The sequence below is a fragment of the Carassius gibelio genome, chromosome A16, assembly GCF_023724105.1.
Source record: "Carassius gibelio isolate Cgi1373 ecotype wild population from Czech Republic chromosome A16, carGib1.2-hapl.c, whole genome shotgun sequence".
Classification (NCBI taxonomy): domain Eukaryota; kingdom Metazoa; phylum Chordata; class Actinopteri; order Cypriniformes; family Cyprinidae; genus Carassius; species Carassius gibelio.
In genome coordinates this window covers 3,085,753-3,104,810 of record NC_068386.1, presented here as the reverse complement: position 1 = coordinate 3,104,810, position 19,058 = coordinate 3,085,753, and the positions used below count along the sequence as shown (strand labels likewise).

The 19,058-nt window shown below is 36.4% G+C and overlaps 1 protein-coding gene across 1 annotated transcript in view; it reads left to right on the top strand.

The window, feature by feature from the left end:
- The window catches only part of LOC128030806 (exostosin-1a-like), a 44,894-nt gene extending 26,743 nt beyond the window's left edge, over positions 1-18,151 (top strand). Inside the window, exons 2-11 of the mRNA XM_052618804.1 lie at positions 5,593-5,686; positions 7,349-7,456; positions 9,260-9,379; positions 10,179-10,311; positions 10,390-10,508; positions 11,277-11,372; positions 11,572-11,661; positions 12,675-12,835; positions 13,047-13,218; positions 14,692-18,151. Coding sequence (XP_052474764.1) covers positions 5,593-5,686; positions 7,349-7,456; positions 9,260-9,379; positions 10,179-10,311; positions 10,390-10,508; positions 11,277-11,372; positions 11,572-11,661; positions 12,675-12,835; positions 13,047-13,218; positions 14,692-14,877 — 1,279 coding nt within the window. The 3' untranslated portion in view covers positions 14,878-18,151. The remainder of the gene's footprint in view (positions 1-5,592; positions 5,687-7,348; positions 7,457-9,259; positions 9,380-10,178; positions 10,312-10,389; positions 10,509-11,276; positions 11,373-11,571; positions 11,662-12,674; positions 12,836-13,046; positions 13,219-14,691) is intronic.
- Positions 18,152-19,058: the final 907 nt, after the last annotated feature.

The window sequence follows — 19,058 nt, the reverse complement described above, 5'->3', positions numbered from 1 at the left end:
TCATTCCGCTGTTGCCTGTGTTGTTGATTTGTGGAGTATACGTAGGTTGTTTTGATAATGGCAGCTCGGAGAATAAATCCCAAGTTCCTAAGTGTGAAATCCCAGTGTAATTACAGGACAGAACAGGATGATATTAACTCAAGTCGAGTCGTTATGATTAATGTCACAGTCTGCAGTGGATAATTAATCAGCTATATTTGCCCTTGAGGCCAGACATCCTTTTGGACCATCTGGCATGGCATTGCGGATAAACTTTCCAGTAGCCTTTAGCCTTTAGCCCCAGTCAAAAGTAACTCGAGTAAAAGTTACGACTGCAGAGAAGTTTTTCAGACTCTGGAGAGACAGAAGGCCTTGCAATGATGTGTCCTAGTTTTTAGCAAATGTGCTTTGTGTTAGAAAGTTAGTTCATTCGGATGCTGCTTATTCCCTGTGTTTGATGTAGAAAATGTAACCATCCAGATGGTTGTTTTCAATACATCGCTGCAGTGTACTTTTTAGCCCAGCTCAGAAGTTAGCAATAGCATCATGCTGTTTAATTTTCCCATTTATTAGCAACCACTTTTTCAAGACAATTAAAAGCTTTTAAAATTTCACAGCTTTGAGTGCCAGACTTATTCAGGATTGGCTCAACCAATGGTGTGAGTTTAGTGATCTGTTTGAACTTGTCATTAGTTTAGCAATACCATTTGTTGTTAAGATACATGGTGTGGTTTAAGATGTTCATTATTATTTTTTATTTTTTTTGCCATTTATGTGGCAAAGAATCGCATGCAATATAATTATGCTCATTACACTGCATACTTTTAAGTTGTTATTCTTCAGTAGCCTGACTCTGTGTTTTCTGGACTCTACAAATGGCGTTTTTTTCTCTGTCAGCAGAGGGGGATTACAGGATAAATGAACTTTGGCAAACCAGTCGTGCCTTAGCCATTAATGTCTTATTTTCTTGATTGCACAGACAGCAGAGACAAGCGTTGCACTTTTACTCTTAGCATGCATTGTTGTTTGTGGAAGTCAAATGCCATCTTTTGTTTAACAAGCAAAATGGGAGCGTGTAGTTGGCACTGTAGTGACTCCTATAAAAACATCTCTATTAGATTAGACTGAGTTTAACAAGCAATTACAAGCAATTACTACAGTCTCTACACTTTATACTGTACCACAGTCTCATTTTCTAATACAGTAATGCCATGTTGTTGTTTATTTATTTGATTTTTGCTATGGTACATGCTTAAACATGTAAACATGCTCATGAACCTATGTCTTTTCTTCTCGTTTGGCCATCTATGATTTATTAACTTGACTTAAATGATGTGGTTTTAATTTTTCATGCATTTTCAAAGTCATCTTTGGGTATAAAAGAACAGATCACATTGCAATAGTATTGCATTTGGATCAAGGAAAAATGTGGGATTTAACAAATAGACAGTGTGGATTGTGCATTAGCAGTTTGTCATTAGCAGAGTCTCTTTTTTATATTATCTGGATGGACTTTAAAGGGATAGTTCACCCAAAAATGAAAATTACCACATGATTTACTTACCCTCAAGCCATCCCAGGGGTGTTTGACTTGTTTATTTTAAAAGAATACAATCAGAGTTATATATATTTTTTAAATTATCTGGCTCTTTTAAGCTTTATAATGGCAGCGAATAGGTGTTATTTTTCAATAGCCCAATAAAGTGCATCCATCCATCATAAAAAAGTGTCCCACATGGCTCCGGGGGGTTAATAAAGCCCTTCTGAAGCAAAGCAATGTGTTTTTGGATGGACAAACTTTTTTGGGCTTCAAAATCTCGTCCCCCATTCACTCCCATTATAAAGCTTGGTAGAGCCGGGACATTTATTTTTTATTTTTTATTTTTTATGTAACTCCGACTGTATTCGTCTGTAAGAAGCAAGTCATATAAACCTAGGATGGCTTGAGGGTGAGTAAATCATGGGGTAATTTCCACTTTTGGGTGAACTATCCATTTAATAGAACAGGATGCAGCATCATAAATCTGTATCATAAGCACATATGTTGTCATGCTGCTTCTCAGATGGCCGTCGTGGATTTCCTATCATCCACCAGAGACTCGTCTCGCACCAACTGCTTTCCTCTAGATCTGCTTCAGTATCTTTAGAGGCTGTTCTTCACTTGATCCCGCAGATGTTCAAACAGTTGTAACACGTTCATGAAGTTGTGCGTGCTGTAGTTCTCTCTGTGTAAGTGTGTCGGGACGGGCATTTGGTACAGGTTTAATCTTGTTCTGATTACACAGTCATTACAAGCGGGTTGGCAGCGTTGGTGAAACCAGCATTTGCCATGCAAGCTCTGATTTCCACTAATCTGATTTAAGGCACAAATGCCACGCATGCCAACCGGCTGCTATGGCAACAATGCCAAATATAAACATAACATAGAAAACTTAGACAGTTTGGCTGCCTACGTTGTAGTGCTCTGTCTTTTCTCATGCATCTTGCACGCTTGTCAACTTGATAGAGTAGATTCAGTGTCATCCACCAACCCACCACGGCAGATTAAAGACACACCTTTAACTCCAACGCCACGCTTTCTTTTCAGCAGCCAACCGTTTGAAACATCATGAAAAGAAGTTGCATTTTTCTTAGTTTTCAGATTTCTTTTTAGCTTTATTTCAGTAATATAAGTACAAACTTTTTATTTCAGTTTTTGTTTTTCATCTGAAATTTGTATTTGTTTTATTTCAATTAAAGAAAACCATTTCAATAGTTAACTGTAACACCACTGTGGTGATAGATGTTGATAGATTTGGCAGTAAATAGTTTTGTTTTAGAAAACATAACTTTTTTATTTTAGAAGCAGTTGTATTTTTTTTTTTTTTTTTTTTTTTTTTATTTAAAACCAAATCATTTTTTTAATTAAAATCAAATGAATATTTTATAGCCAAAAAAATAATTTTATTTGATTAATGATTGCTTTTATTATATTATATTATAAATTGAGTTATTATATTTACCCGTTTAATTTATTTTTATTATGTAATATATTTATTTTTCTTTTTACTTAATTTTTTATTTATTTATTTATTTTTTTACAAACAGAGGGTTGAAGCTATTTTAAAAATGTAAAGTTTATATATATATATATATATATATATATATATATATATATATATATATATATATATATATATATATATTATTATTTATTATAATTTAAAAAAAACATTTGTGGACATGCCACAGATGCTTAAAAAAAATGCTTGCATTGAACGCACAGCATTCATTTCAAGTATTTACTTTCTAACTGTACATTCCTGGTCTTATCACACACAGTCCATTTATTTACATTTGTTTTGCTGTTAGTAAGAGTGTATTATGTTGTGGAGTTGCGTGTGGTCATCAGCGTGGAGGCACTCCTCATCGAGGTGCAGCTGAATTATGGATGTGTTTATTCCACAGCCCACTCCATCACTTCTTGCATGCGGGGAACTTCCTCGCCCCGGCCCGAGTGTGTTATGAGAACCGGTTGCACTGCGCTCGGCTGGCTGCTTGTGTTTGAGTAATGGCGCAGGGTTGCAGTTATTCCTGACCTGCACGTGTGAACTCATTGCTGTTCATTAGAACAGGAGCCGTGTGGTTTGTGCTGTGCTGTTGTCTCGCCTGCCGTCCAGCTTGAAGAAATAGACTTGTGGTTTATAGTTCACGGCCCTGCTTATCTGTACACAGTTGTACATATCAAACAAGCTTCATATTAAACCACCAATTGGGAACTTTTTGACTTATTAGCTATACACTGTTTTATTTTATTCCTTTCATTTCAGCTTTAATAGTTTTAGTAATTAGCTAAACTTGAATTTATTTTGTATCATTTTTATATAATGTGTATTATTATAGAAATTATCCATTTTTTTATTTTTGAAGTTGGAATTTATTTATCTGATATCTATATTTTATTTAATTTGAGCTTCATTCAGTTTGTTAACAGTAACATACAGTAACCTGAGATAAAGATTTTTGAAGCCAAATCATAATTTAAATCACTGTCCAATACTTTACAATTAGTATGTATTTTAATTATGTCTTGCTCTTTATAATTTTTTTAAGAACCAAAGTAAAATTATTTTAAAGGCAAATATTAAAATGTAATTTGTATTTCTAATTTTTTATTTATATATTTTATTTATTTGTAACATTATTTTTTTTGTACATTACTTTTATCTTAGTCTATACTTTTACTTTCTAAATGTGCATTTCTTGTTTTATCACATGCACTCAATCCATTTACCTGATCATAGTATTTGCTCACTTTTCCAAAACTAGTTAATTTGTGTTGAATAAAATTAAGTCCCACCCAAGTTCTTTTTTGCTCAATAATAAATAACAGACAGCCTTTCATTCAGCCTTTAAGGACACCACAACCATTTGGAAAATACACAGAAAAAAGTCCTTTTAAACATCTGCTTGAGTCATATTAAAAATATTAGTCTGCACACAATGACCCGGTAGGATAAACCCTGTGGTGTTGGCGAATCATGAAGTCTTTTGATTGCATCATCCCGTCCTATTTTCAGACACCCCATATCAGGTTACCCACTGAGCCAACAGGTCAGCCGAAGTTAATACAGCATCCTACAACACAACCTCAAGCTTTACCTTTCATCTCAAACCCGGAGAACATCAGGGCCGAAGCCCGGGCAGGTTCTGTCTCACTGTCCGCAGGCATCCTGACCTGTTCATTCATCCGTGCTGAAGAGCAGAGCTGAAGGAAGACCTCAGGGGCTTCACATTGGAATGCACAGCATCACCGATTACTCAATGGAGAGAGCGAGGAGAAGGAACGGAGAACGTGATGGAGAATGTGCAAGAGGGGAGAAGGGAGGGCGAGACGGGCGAAAAAGCAGGAATGTCGCATTCGGAATTCCAAACAGCCCCTTAATCCAAGTGCCGACTGAAACACTGCTTAAAGCATTTGCTGAAGCTTTTATCCCACCATAGTGCAAGAGCAGCCTACAAAGCAGAGGTCGAGAGGTCAAGAGCGTGAACGGAGATTTCTAAGAGCTCGCTTCTGACTGTCTGTGCACACTTGTGTGTGATTCACATAATGATGTTAAATGTCTGTAACCCTTTCTAAACTGCAAACGAAGCAGGTTAGATTCTCGTATTGGTTCTCGAAATCAAACTAGCATTTGGACAGTCGGTAGACATTTTTCTGAAAGCCTGGTAGCTGGTTAATAGCCATTGCTAGGGTACTCTAGATAGATGCTTTGGTATTTTGACGAGTTGCTGAGTGTTGGCTTCTAGCTAGTTATATGAAATTGTAGAATATTTTGGTTACTTGCCAGGTGTTGCTATGGGGTGCTAGTTTGTGGTAGTTATAGTAGAAATTCTGTGTTTGACTAGTTGAGACAACATTTGGTGGATGTTTTTATGTAGTTTTGTTGAAATATTTGTGACTCAAAACGGTTGTGTAAACTGGAAAGTAAGCAGTTGCTTTCTTCCACAGTGAATGTGTTTTCAGGCTGTTGCGCCAGATGTGATGAGCATTAACCGCATGTTTTCCTGCGCCAGGATGTTTTCTGACCTTGGTTCTTAATATGTGCTTCCTTGTTTTCTTTTTCTCAACAGGTACGACTATAAAGAAATGCTGCATAACTCCACTTTTTGTCTCGTGCCTCGAGGACGCCGTCTGGGCTCTTTCCGTTTCTTGGAGGCTCTGCAGGTATATTTTTCCAGTTCATTCCCATTGCCAGTACTGCTAGCCAACGAAAGACACTTTAGCAGTTTGCATGCATGTTATACATGCCCACACACATACTTTATCCATGAAATCCCTCATGCTCACCAAAGCTGCATTCATTTGATAAAAAATACAGTAAAAACAGCAGTATTAAGTTAAAATAACATATTCATATTTCATATAAGAAGCAAATTGAGGTATTCCAAAGATCTCATTTGTGGTATTTCATTCCTATGTCAAATAAATAATCCACTTTTATCCATAACCAGCACTATTCTGTGGCGTCTGTTGTGTGGGAGTGTGGCTGTGCTCTTTCAGGTTGTCTGTTGTTGTGCAGACATAAGGCTTAACAGGCCATTATATATTGTGTTTTGAATTGTGTGGGTGTTGAGGATTGACTAGCTGAGGTTTGCAGGGCTTTAATGCTGCATATGTGCACTTGTGTCTGTCTTCAGCTCTCAAGGGCTGTATTGGTCTGTATGTATTTCAGCAGATTGCAGAGCTGGTTAATGACACTGCAAGGATTAGTCCATAACAGCAGGATGATATTAGAGATGACGGGAGGTCAGGGGGTGGGAGCAGCTGAACAGATTAGGGACAGGACAACAAGCCTGTGCAAACACACACATAGTTCTGCTTGGAAAATATTACATTTGATCTACAATGAAAGTTCTGTTCAGGTACTGCGATGCTGTGATGTCTAATAAGGAGTTTAATACAAGCTATGATACTGATTTATTACCACTTTTGTGTGCAGTATTTTTAACTGAGGTTTATGGCCAGAAAACATTGAAATACTGTTGTACCATGTTCAAAAAAAAAAAAACCTTGGTATATGGTAGCATGTCCACACATGCAACAAAAACATATTATAACCCCGCAAAAAAGTTTGTTTTATTAAACAATAACAACACTATTTGGTATCAAGCTACTATAATGTTTTATGAACAAATTATATATATATATATATATATATAGTCACTGTACTAAGGTTATAAAGTTATTTTGAGCTTTTGGGATTGTTTTAACTGTAACTTCATCCTGAATAATAAAAGCAGCTCTGCTCTAATGAGTAATAATTGCAGCTGATATGCAAATTGGAGACCAGGTATTATAAACAATGCACCATCTGTCTGTTGGTACCTGCTGCTTCAGAAACAAGACACAACAGCTCATTTGTAGCTGAATAGTGAACATGTCTGACAGTGTACATACAAAGAAGAGCTGCTTGGAAGTGCTTGGTTTCATTTGGCCATTGTCCATATTGCACATTGCTGTATATTGCCAAATTGGTGAGCATATATATATATATATATATAACTATTAATTATTAAGATTTTATCCCCCTGTAGATTTGTGCATTTGTCTCTGTCTCCATTCTTGATGATTATCTCATTGTTATGACCCGTGAGGCCCGAGTTCAGACAGGCAGAGCCACGCTTTGTGTTTCCCTCAGTCGCTGCCAGATTTCAGAAACATGACTGATCTGATAAACCAAGATTCCCTCATTTCTCAGTCTGAAGTCAGAGCTCCTCTTGCTTTCAGACTTTCCACTCGAAGACGCTAATAAAATTTTCATGACGCTTGTTTTATGTTTCGTCAGCCTGTTCTAACGTGCCTCTCTCTCTGTGTGTGTGTGTGCAGGCCGCTTGTGTTCCCGTCATGCTCAGTAACGGCTGGGAGCTTCCCTTCTCAGAGATCATCGACTGGAGCATGGCCTCTGTCATTGGGGATGAGAGACTTCTTCTACAGGTACGACTTCCAGAATAGATCAGGATAGGAGCTAGTTCAGCTCATTCTGTTTCTTGTTCCTGTCTGAAACAACAGCTCTGTTCCCAAATTCAGCGAGCTGCCTGAAACACATTCTACTTGTATTTGTTCTGCCTGTCTGTGTGAATGAATGAGGCAGATGTGTTTTCAGCGTCTGCTGTCAAACTGTATGAGGACAAGAACACATGAACTTCACCTCCAGAACTGGTTTGAGATATCACTTCATGAGCATTTTACCGTTTCATTTTAGAAATACTGTCATCATATATCACAGCAACCCACCAGAATAAAAGTTTGGTTTATATATATAAATATGTTCTAAATAAATATATTACTGCCTCTGTCTTCTTTCTTTATTTGTTTGTTTGTTTCTTTTTCTTTCTCCCCCCTTCTCTCTCTCTCTCTCTCTCTCTCTCTCTATATATATATATATATATACACTCTGTTAATAATAATAATAATATTTTAAACTCTTTTTAAATAAATTTTTTTATTTTATTCCTCTGCCAATTGTAACAGTAAGCCCCTGTTGAGCACTTAATCCAAAAAAAAAAAAAACATGAAATAGTTGAATTTTCTTTTTTTTAAAGAGATTAATTAAATTGTTCATATTTTATGCCTTTAAATACATAACACTGAATTTCTGAAAACATTTAATAGGGCCTTATTATTATTTAAAATAAATACATACAACAGTAAATTATGAATTCCTTTTATTAGACATGCTTTATGTTTGCTAAAATTTAATTAAACTGTTTCAATGCAAAAATGAAATCACACTATTTGGTAAAATAAAATTGAATTTGAGAAAAAAAAAATTAAATAGCGCCCTACAAATTTAAACATGAAATAAAATGATGTCAAATTTTAAGTTTCATTAAATTTCACAATTAATTAGAAATGCCTTTGGTCTCAAACTTAATTTAACTATTAAAATATAGTCCAGAAAGATTGAAATAGAAAAAAAACTGAATTTGAAAATCCTTGAAAATGCTTAAAATAATGCCTACATAGTCAAATCAAATGGTTTTGGAACTGAGACATGTTTATATGTTGAAATTAGTTTTAACCCCATGCTTTCATTAATCATGCATTAATTAAATCGTTCTAATGTCACATGCTAATTTACCGGGCAAAAGCTTGCAGTTATCAGTGACAGTCTGCAGACCTTTGGAGACCCCCTCAGTGAAAGCAAGTGCATGTGCCTTTGTAATTGAAATGAGTCCTCTTGCCCGGCCGATTAGCGGCCTGCGGCAGGAAGACAGTCTCTGGTGAGAGGAGTGACAGCTTCTGTCAGGCCGCAGTAGCTTTTAATATGCTCTCGTGCCCCTGTGGCACTGACCGGCTCAACAAAAGGTGAGACTAATCATCCTGTGATAGAATTGTAATGTAAATCTACCTCAAGGGCCGTTTGTGTTTACAGTGATGAGAGACTTTAATAATCACTCACACCTGCTGTGACTCACTTCTCCTCTCAGTAAATACTGAAACAGAAGCACTGAAAGACTGAGCAAGACCTCAGGCTGTTTCCAGTGTGTTTAATGTACTCGCTATCTATCTGTCTGTCTGTCTGTCCGCTTTCCTGAGAAGCAGAGAGCTGTGTATCATTTCTGTTCACTTCAATCAATCGAACTCTAGTTGGGACCAGGCAATTGAACCAAGTGTGAAATCCCCCTCAGAGTGCTCTGTCCTCAGGGAGAAATCTGAGTTATTTTTACTGGTGCCCCCAATTGAAAAGACCTGTCAAGTAGAAAACACATTATCACAATGCTCCCGTCTCCTCAGATTCCATCGACGGTTCGCTCCATCCATCAAGACCACATTCTGTCTCTCCGCCAGCAGACGCAGTTCTTATGGGAAGCGTATTTCTCTTCTGTGGAGAAAATTGTGCTCACTACATTGGAGGTAAGCAACTTCCTGATCGATTAAAACAAGTCATGCAGCCAGTCGCACAAATGCAGAGTCGCATTTCACCCTAAAAATGAACAGGGAAAAATGGGAAAATATATTTAGCAGAAAGTGAAGCTAGTTTTAGGAGCATTCAAATTTTTGCATTGTTATTTTCATGATTATTATGCACATTTGCACAGCACAGTTCTCAATGCTATAATGCAGCCACAATCAGATGTAGTTATGAGTTTGTAATTATAAGTTTTTTTAATGATTGAATGGTAAAAAAATGTATGAGAATCATTCAGACGCAATGATTTATTTAGTAAAGTTAGCATAAATACGTGTTATGTTTAAATATTCTACTATTTAGATAACTCATAATGTAAATTAAATCTAGCAACAACAGCAAACGAAATGGTCCTAAAGCATGCTTCATTTTCTTTTAATTGTGAAAGTGTAATTTCTGGTTGTGCACAAACTCTTTTACCCTCCCACTTGACTGAAAGGCATGTGATCAGTCATGTCGGGAGCTATTCCTGAAGGCGTACGGAGCAACATCAGGCCGGTCTCAGGCTCTGGTTTCACACACTTCTCCCTGGAGGAAGCGTTGGTGTGTAAGACGACACCCGGGTCAGCTCTTGAGGGGTGGATCTGTGAGACTGAGCATTGATACGCAGCCAAATAAACATGGCTACAGTCCAGATGGCCTCATGTTTGTCAAAGTTAAACGCTTGTGAGATTTGAGGCTTGTTAATGTTAAAGTGAGTCTGATGGATCTAGTGGTGGTCATTCAGAACTCTTCCTTTTGCAGATCATCCAGGACCGTGTGTTGCAACACAACGCCCGCAGCACATTGATGTGGAATCGGTTGCCAGGTGGACTTTTCACTCTGCCCCAATACTCACCCTACCTGGGCGACTTCCCTTTCTTCTATGCTTTACTCGGTAAGCAGGCCACCGCATGTTATTATGTTTGTGGTATATATGAGTTGTCTAGATTAGATATATCGATCATCTTCACAGGTGTTAAACCACAGCAGAAGTTCACAGCCGTCATTCACGCCGTCACGCCTCTCGTATCTCAATCTCAACCCATTTTCAAGTTGCTCGTGGCTGTGGCCAAATCCCAGTACTGTGCACAGGTCAGTGTAATTTTTAGTATTACTATAAGTGCTATTATAGTGTTTTGAAATAGCTTTTATTTTTATATTTTCATTTAATTTTAGTTTAGGTTTTAGTCATTTTGTTAAGTGCCTTTGTCATTTTTATTAGTTTTTAAGTAATATTTCTATTTAGCTTTATGTAATTTGAATTTAGATTATTTTTCTCAGTTTTAATACTTCAACATAATCTCATTTTATTTCAGTTAATTAGCCAAATATCAGGCTTTCAGAAATATGCTCTGGTCAAGCTCAAACCATTCATGAAGTCTAACTTTATTATTTAAACAACTGCAATAAAATGGAAACAAAATAAACTACTGTAATTTATAATCTTTAAATATTGTGAGTTTATGTTCTTAAGTTTGAATTCACTCACATTCAAAAGTAGGATTTTTTTTTTTGGGGGGGGGGGGGGAGTACGGAAAGGAATTAAATATATCAAAAGTGACTATAAAAACTTTAATTCATGTGACACTGAAGACTGGAGGAATGATGCTGAAAATACAGCTGCGCATCAAAGAAATAAATGACATTTTAAAATAAAAATATTCACAATATTACTGTCTTTACTGTATATCAGATCAAATAAATGCAGCGTAGGGGATGTTCTATTATGTTTTCAAAAACATTCACGAAACTCCAGAGGCCCTAAACTTGTGTGTGATAGTGTATATGATATAAAATGTCCTGTATAGTAGAAATGACCCTGGGACGGCATCTGATGTTCTCACTATGTGCTTGTGTCAGATCATTGTCCTGTGGAACTGTGACAAGCCTCTCCCTGCGAAGCACCGCTGGCCCGTCACCTCTGTTCCAGTCATCGTTATCGAGGGCGAGAGCAAGGTCAGTCTCCACACCACTGTCTTTATATTCTCATCAGATCTTTTGAAGGGCCTGGTGTTACTCGTCTGGATGACAAATGATGGATGGTGCATAGCTGTGCTACTGCCGTGATTTTGCGCTCTGCCTTGAATATTTATCATACTTAAGTTAAAGATATTGAGCATTTTCTAGAGATTTCATGCATTGATTACATGTTTAGGTGATGAGTAGCCGATTTCTGCCCTATGAAAACATCAAAACTGACGCAGTCTTAAGTCTGGATGAAGACACTGTGCTCTCGACTACAGAGGTGAGCCAACAAATCAGAAAGGTTCTAGTTTTTCTGGTGTGTTGTATAAAATAGGTGCTCGTTTTATTTCAGAAAATGTGTATACGTTTGCTCACTAGGGTTACACTATGTCACTTTTTATCCACTAGTGCTTAAAGCATAAATCCACATTACTTGGTAATGATCACCTGGATTATTGCCTCATCAGTGTGAATGTCACATGTAATAACATCAAGATAACCAAAGAAGGATATCTGGAAAATATTATTAACAAGATTTCTTTATGGAAGCTTGTTTTCTCACAATTTCTCAATTCTGCTTTTTTCTGGAATTCTGAGTTTAAACCTAAAAATTCTGACTTTTTCCCCCAGGATTCCGAGTTTGCGTCTCACAATTCGGTTTATTTGCTTCCACCACAGTAGTAAATATAAACTGGGTAATTATGACTTTATGTCTCACAATTCATTGTGAAATAAAAAATCAAAAAATCAAATATTTTCGTTTCTTTTCTTTTTATCCCTTGCTGGAAGCAAGCTTCTAAACGCATGCTGTTGTTTTGACTTGCTGAAATCAATAGTTTTAAGAAAAATATCTCAATTGTTTGGCAGCACTGACATCAGACAAAGCAAATGCTATTCATATCAGATAACGATGAAAACTTTTATGTATTGGCAAATACGTTGAAGTTGTAACTCAAAATTTGCATTGTAACAATGCAGTGCTATGCAAACTATGTTGATTCATTTTTTAACATCATTTGTTACATTTCAATTTCAAACAAAAAATGAGCTTTAAATTGTATTTTCACCAGTAAATATGTTATTAGTCATCCTGCTCTCTAAATATCATTATCTGCTGCATTGGATGACCACTATTTTGGGTTTTACTCTCTTTATGCAGGACTGAATTCTGAGTTAAATATTTCTGAAATCTTGTTTTTGTCTTTTGGAAACAGTTGAAACACAGTGACAAATCTTAGGGTTCATGTGTGAATGGTTGAGTAAGTACTTATTGTAGAATACTTGTTTCCGCAGGTGGATTTTGCCTTTACAGTTTGGCAAAGTTTCCCAGAGAGGATTGTGGGATACCCTGCACGGAGCCATTTCTGGGACTCCAACAAGGAGCGCTGGGGCTACACCTCCAAGTGGACCAATGACTACTCCATGGTGCTGACTGGAGCTGCTTTCTACCACAGGTAAGTTTCCTTTACAAGGAGGCACAAAGTCACTTTCCAGAACCTTCACCATCTCTGCTCATCTGTGGTGGAATGAGCTGCCAACCCCCTGTACTGCTGAAACTGTCAAGACTATGTCATGTTCCCTAGGCGGGCAGCTCACTGCTATTAGTGATTCATCATGGCTGACAAGTTCTATAAAGGTTTAACAGGCCATCTCTTCTTACTGCAGGTATTATAACTACTTGTATACACACTACCTGCCCAGCAGCTTGAAGAGTATGGTTGACCAGCTCTCGAACTGTGAAGACATCCTCATGAACTTCCTGGTGTCTGCTGTCACTAAGATGCCTCCTATCAAGGTCACCCAAAAGAAGCAGTACAAGGAGACGATGATGGGACAGGTACAAACTGCATTAATGACCTGTTTTGCTACGGTTACGCCTATGGTTTACACTACTCCAACATTTTCCACGTTCGAAAACGTCGACTTTTTAAAACGCTGCTGACCCTGTTTTAGTTTGAAGACTCTGAGGTTGGGTTTCAGTCTAAATGGACCAAAACAGAGACTTTCGTAAACGATGCCATGGGTGCAACCGTGTAACCATATCATGAACGGTAGTGTAGACGGAGATCGTTTCTGAAACACCAGTGTAAACGTGGATCAGTTTAATTCTAAAACACTGTTTTAAAACGAAAATGCACTAGTGCATACAGGCCTAAATCAATGTCAGTGTTTCAGGTATTCACCTCATATGTTCAGCCGTTTGAGTGCTAGTATTTTCAGAGTTCAATCTGGAATTCTGGGGAAGGGTTGAGACAAGTGCGATACCGTTTTCCTCCCCCAAAAATAGCTTATAATGACTTGAGGAAATACTTCAGCTTCCTCCAGCAGCTTCTGCTATTCTCATATTAAGATCTGTCTGTTATTTTGAATGTGTTCAGTGAATTCCCTCAGCACTTTTTCTGCAAATCCAAGATCTCACGATACCTGTCAAGAACCAGTGTTACTTTAGTATCATTGAGCTACAATTTAGATTTTTATAAATATTTTGAATTAATTTGCATTTTTAAATATTCATTTTTTTTATGAATTAGTTTTAAATTTTTTTTTTAATGTTTAAATGTTATTTAAATTTCAGTTTTAATTAATTAAACTAGATAAAAGTGAGAAATGTTGCTAAAATAAGTGTTTTATATTTTATTTCTGGTAATGCTAATTTTATTTAATTAAAAATTATTTGTTTGATTTCTTTTTTTTTTTTCTTTTTTTATAGTTAACTATAATAACTCTGTCAAGATCATGCCTGGATTATAGTTCACATCAACATCAAAATATTTTATTTTACATGTAAAATAATATGCAATGAAATATTTATTTGTAAAATCATTAAAGCATTAACGTCTTTTTGATAGCCAATAGCTTGAATAGCCAGTGTCCAAATATTATGTATTTTTGATGAAGCTGTTGTTGTTAACAAATAAAATTTAGTTTGAAAGCAAAGTACAATCTAATTTTGTTTGAATTAGAATTTGTACTTTTATCCATTATGCATAATATGCAGTTGCATCGATCTGGCATTAAGAGAGAGAGAGTCTGTTATCCACGTCGTTTTTCAACACCACAGCAAGGCATTTTCTGATTCATTGGCCGCTATAGTAGATAACTAGAAGAATAACATTGCAGTAAAACTGTTTAATACAGACCAGTGTGTTCATGATTATGATAATATAAACTAATTTCAAGCTGCATAATGGGTTTGTGCAGGTACAATATCTAGAAGCAAAGATGTCTTGCACATTTAAGTTACACATAACGCATCCAGTCTTTAATAAGGTGGATATGGCAGCTAACTAACCGTCTCTTTCATCCACAGACGTCCCGGGCATCACGTTGGGCAGATCCTGACCACTTTGCCCAGCGGCAGACGTGCATGAACAAATTTGCCAGCTGGTTTGGCACCATGCCCCTAGTCCATTCGCAGATGAGACTGGATCCTGTTCTGTTTAAAGACCAGGTATCAATACTGCGCAAGAAGTACAGGGACATCGAGAGACTCTGACGAAGCTGAGAAACCTTTCCTTCTGAACGGGGATAGAAAACGGCATCCGAAAACCCCCCAGAACCCTGAGAAACCAGATCAACGGGGATAAAAACGGGGGCATGGAAACATTCAGGGAGGAAGCGCATCGAGATTGGGGGACGATGAAAATCCGTCTGTTAGAGATTGTCACTATTAATATATGACAGCAAGAGGTTCGATTCGAGACCACGTTGACGTTATTTGGCAGAGTTTAGCGCAACACAAAGACAAGCCAATATTGGCAGCTTTCTGTCTTCCAAACCCCCTCTTGAAATGCTTTGCCAATGACAATGGTGACATGGCAACTTTGCCAAAGCCAGGCAGCCACACGCACATGCACATGCAGTCAGAATATAGACTACTATCCATCGGTTTCACTTCTGGATCAGTCCTCTTCATGTTAGATGTGCAATACTCCTGGCTGGAAGGCTCGCCCGCGATCCAGCAGTGCATGTTTATTCAGTTTGCCTTCTGCAAGCGTTACGCCACTCTCGAAGACTTAGGACGACGTCCCGCAGAGAAGTCGAGCGTGTGAAACACCGCGCACAACGTCACAGTGCCTGAGCTTTCAGATGGACCATATCTGGGAGCCCAAAGGGGTTTTGTATGAATGCAAAAACACCTTGTTCATGCTGCTTATATTTGGATTCAAATGTAGGTGTTCCACAAACTTGCCCAAAGGTTTCCTTTTCCTTTTTTTCTATACAAGCCTTTTGGTGTGTTTTGTCAAACTGACATAATTTTTGATGATTTAGATCCAATGCCACAATTATCTCGTTCCTTGTTTTCTTACAAGTCTTACAACATGCCATATCAGAAGTTCACACTGCAGCTAATTCAGATGTCACTCCACTTCTTGTCTCTCTTTTTTTATTTTGAAAGTGACGCATTTTAACATAAAAAATATTCATATACACTCCTGAACAAAATCTTAAGACCAGGGGATGCATTGCAAGTTTGACACATTTCGCGATGCATCCCCTGGTCTTAAGATTTTGTTCAGGAGTGTAATGACAACCACTTTTACAAATCAGTCTTTTAATAACATGTTGTTAATGCAGTGACGTAACGTGCTAATGACCAAACATTTTAAATCAACACTGCAATCCGTTTTCTTCAATAGTCAGTCAGTGTGCATGAGACTACTATGTAGGTTTTCAATAAATTGGCCCCAAAGTTTTAGATTTTTCTTTCTTTTTATAGAAATTGACAAACTGACGACATTTTAGTATTTTTTATGTTTTCGAACCAATGCCACAATCATTTACTGTCTTGTTTTTTTACGAGTGTAATGTCATATGAGACCACGTTCACACTGGAACTAATTCAGTTGTCACTCCACTTCTGACTGCTTCATCTTGGTATTAACTTGTTTATCTTGAAGAGACAAATGTGTTTTTCATCTGGAAAGATTAGATAGTGACAACCACTTTTACAAATCAATCTAATAATAACAAATAGTTTATGCAAACATTACTTGTCTAATGACAAACATGGAGGGACTGAAAACATCTTTGTATGGCTAATATTTCTTTCTTTATATGGATGTTCCAATCTATCCATTTAAATCTATTTATAACTTCAACATTGTTCCATTTCAGAAAACTACATTCAATAATCCCTATGTTGTTTCAGTGTGTACGTGGCTAGTATGTATTTCTAGAATCACTCGCTCTAAGCTCACAGGATATGTGGTTGTAAAGAGATATTTAACACTAGTTTTGCTTTACTCTCGCAAATCAATGAAACGTCTGGAAATGCTTGATTACAAGAGGATGTCATTCATTTAGAGCTTCAGGTTGAGTTTTGAGAATGTCTTCAATTGATTTTCTGTTAAGAAAGAACTATTAACTCATTATCAATCCTGTTTTTCTCAGATTGGGATGGATAGAGCTGACTGTCTCAGTGGAGACCGATTCAAAAGTACATTTGATCGAAATCCATATACTTAAACATGGTCTTAAAGGGGTAGTTCACCCAAAAATACTAATTCTGTCATCATTTACTCACCCCTTTATGTCGTTCCAAACATGTATGGGTTGCTTTTCTTATGTTAAACATAAAAGAAGATATTTTGAAGATTGCTGGTTTTTAAACAGTTGGTTCATTACCATTGACTTCCAACTGTTTGGTTACAAGGAGTCTTCAAAATATCTTCTTTTATGTTCAACAAAAGAAAAGCAACCAATATATGTTTGGAACGACATAAAGGGGGAGTAAATGTTGACAGAATTTTTATTTTTTTTGAGTGAACTATCCCTCTAAGTCAGAGTAGATGCCATATTTAATGTTGCATGAATGAAAACACGACTTTGAGGGACGGACCTACAGTTTGTTCAATGGGTTTTGTTGTCAATAAAAATACGTCTTTGCAAAAACAAAACAAAAAAATGTTTTCAAAACGTGAAATGGCACCTTAAGACAGTACAATCTACTGTATTTAACCAACTGTTAATTAAATATAATTTATAATAAAATAATCTAGACATTAAAATAAAGTTTAATGTCCATACAGTTACAAAAAAATTACCTTGTAGAGTACTTTTGTAAGAGTATTTTCTCTTTTAAACGACAAATGGGTTTATTATTATTGATGGTTTGGATCATGTGATGATAGAAATGTGTGAACTTTTGTTTGACTGTTAATATATTTGCATGGCGATCATCTGATTGGACTGCTTTATTTTCTTTACTCAAGAAAGAAACAAGGAATAATGTGACAATACAGAACAGAATGTGTCCCAAATATTATACGATGAGGAAAAACATTTAGGAATGTAGAATGATGTGCATGAATTGGGCCAAAACTCTGGCAAACGTCTCTCCAAATAAGACATTGTTATTATGAGGTTCTAGTCACACTTTTTTTTTGTCTCAAGTAAATGTGCCTTTTCTCAAGACACTTCGCCTCATAATCTTCTCTATAGTGTTGATCATACATGGGTATCATACATCTCTCTGGTCTTGATTCACTTGGTTTAGTTTTCTCTGTCAAACACTGGAGTTTTTGTGATTTGTTCAGTTCTGACATTCCTTCCTGTTTTGTAGGAGACACATCTCAGTCGCTCTTTCACTCGGCCTCATGTCTGTATGTGTATTTAACACACATGAGGATTCATGTATTTCAGTTTTGATTCTTTTCTCCTCTGACTTTATTTTACATCATTACAAACAATAAAATAAAGGTAGAATTTTTTTTAAGATATGAAAAGTGATTTTATAAAAACGAAATAAATGATATTTGATAAATCTGTATGTGCTGTTTTGTTTATCTCAAGTGATATCAAACTGTGTCATATAGGGATGTAACAAATCATGATACTGATTTTGCAATAAAATCTTCTCGCAATATTAGCAAAATGAGATTTAAGGCAAATTATAAATGATTTGTTGTATATTGTGTCTTGTACAAAATTTCTTTGTAAAACTGAAATAGGTCAAATAACAAAACTAAACAGAAATTTTAAAACGAATCCCAAATCAAATAAATAAACAATATAAATAAATCTCTTCATATAAACAAACTAAGGTTTTTATAAACACTGCTTTTAATGCATCATACATTAAAAGCAGTGTTTAATGCATCATACCCATAAGGATGTACTGAGAAATATTGTGTAGAATTAATTTTTGCTCAGAAATTCCCAATTTCCAAATAATTTGAAAGAGACGGCAAGTAACACGCTGAATTAAACATGAATTAAAGTAGACTGAAAGACTGAAAATAGTATTTTCTCACCAAATGTGCTCCAGTGTTCTTCTAAAAATAATTTGCAGTATGTATTAATGGACATTTTGGGTATACGATTCCTTTACCATCATAAAAACGACAGCTTTCACTTTGAAATGGTTCTCAGATGGCTGCTGTAATGAAAGCTCAGTTCTCTTCCAGCCGTTCTGGAGGGAATTACAGAGAGCCAAGCGAAGGCTTCTCATTCATAAATCATTGACAGCTCGGGCGAGTGGGACGCTCGTTGTGCTGGATTCTTCTTACATGGAGCACTGAATCTCTGGAGCGCTTCATCCCCTCAAACACACATAATACTTACTGAATTTAACAACTGGCTTTCTTTCCATTCCTGAGGCTGTTGGAGTTAAATTGGTGTTGCTGCATGATACTGAAGTGGAGTTTGAATTTAAAAAAAATTAATTATTAAAAT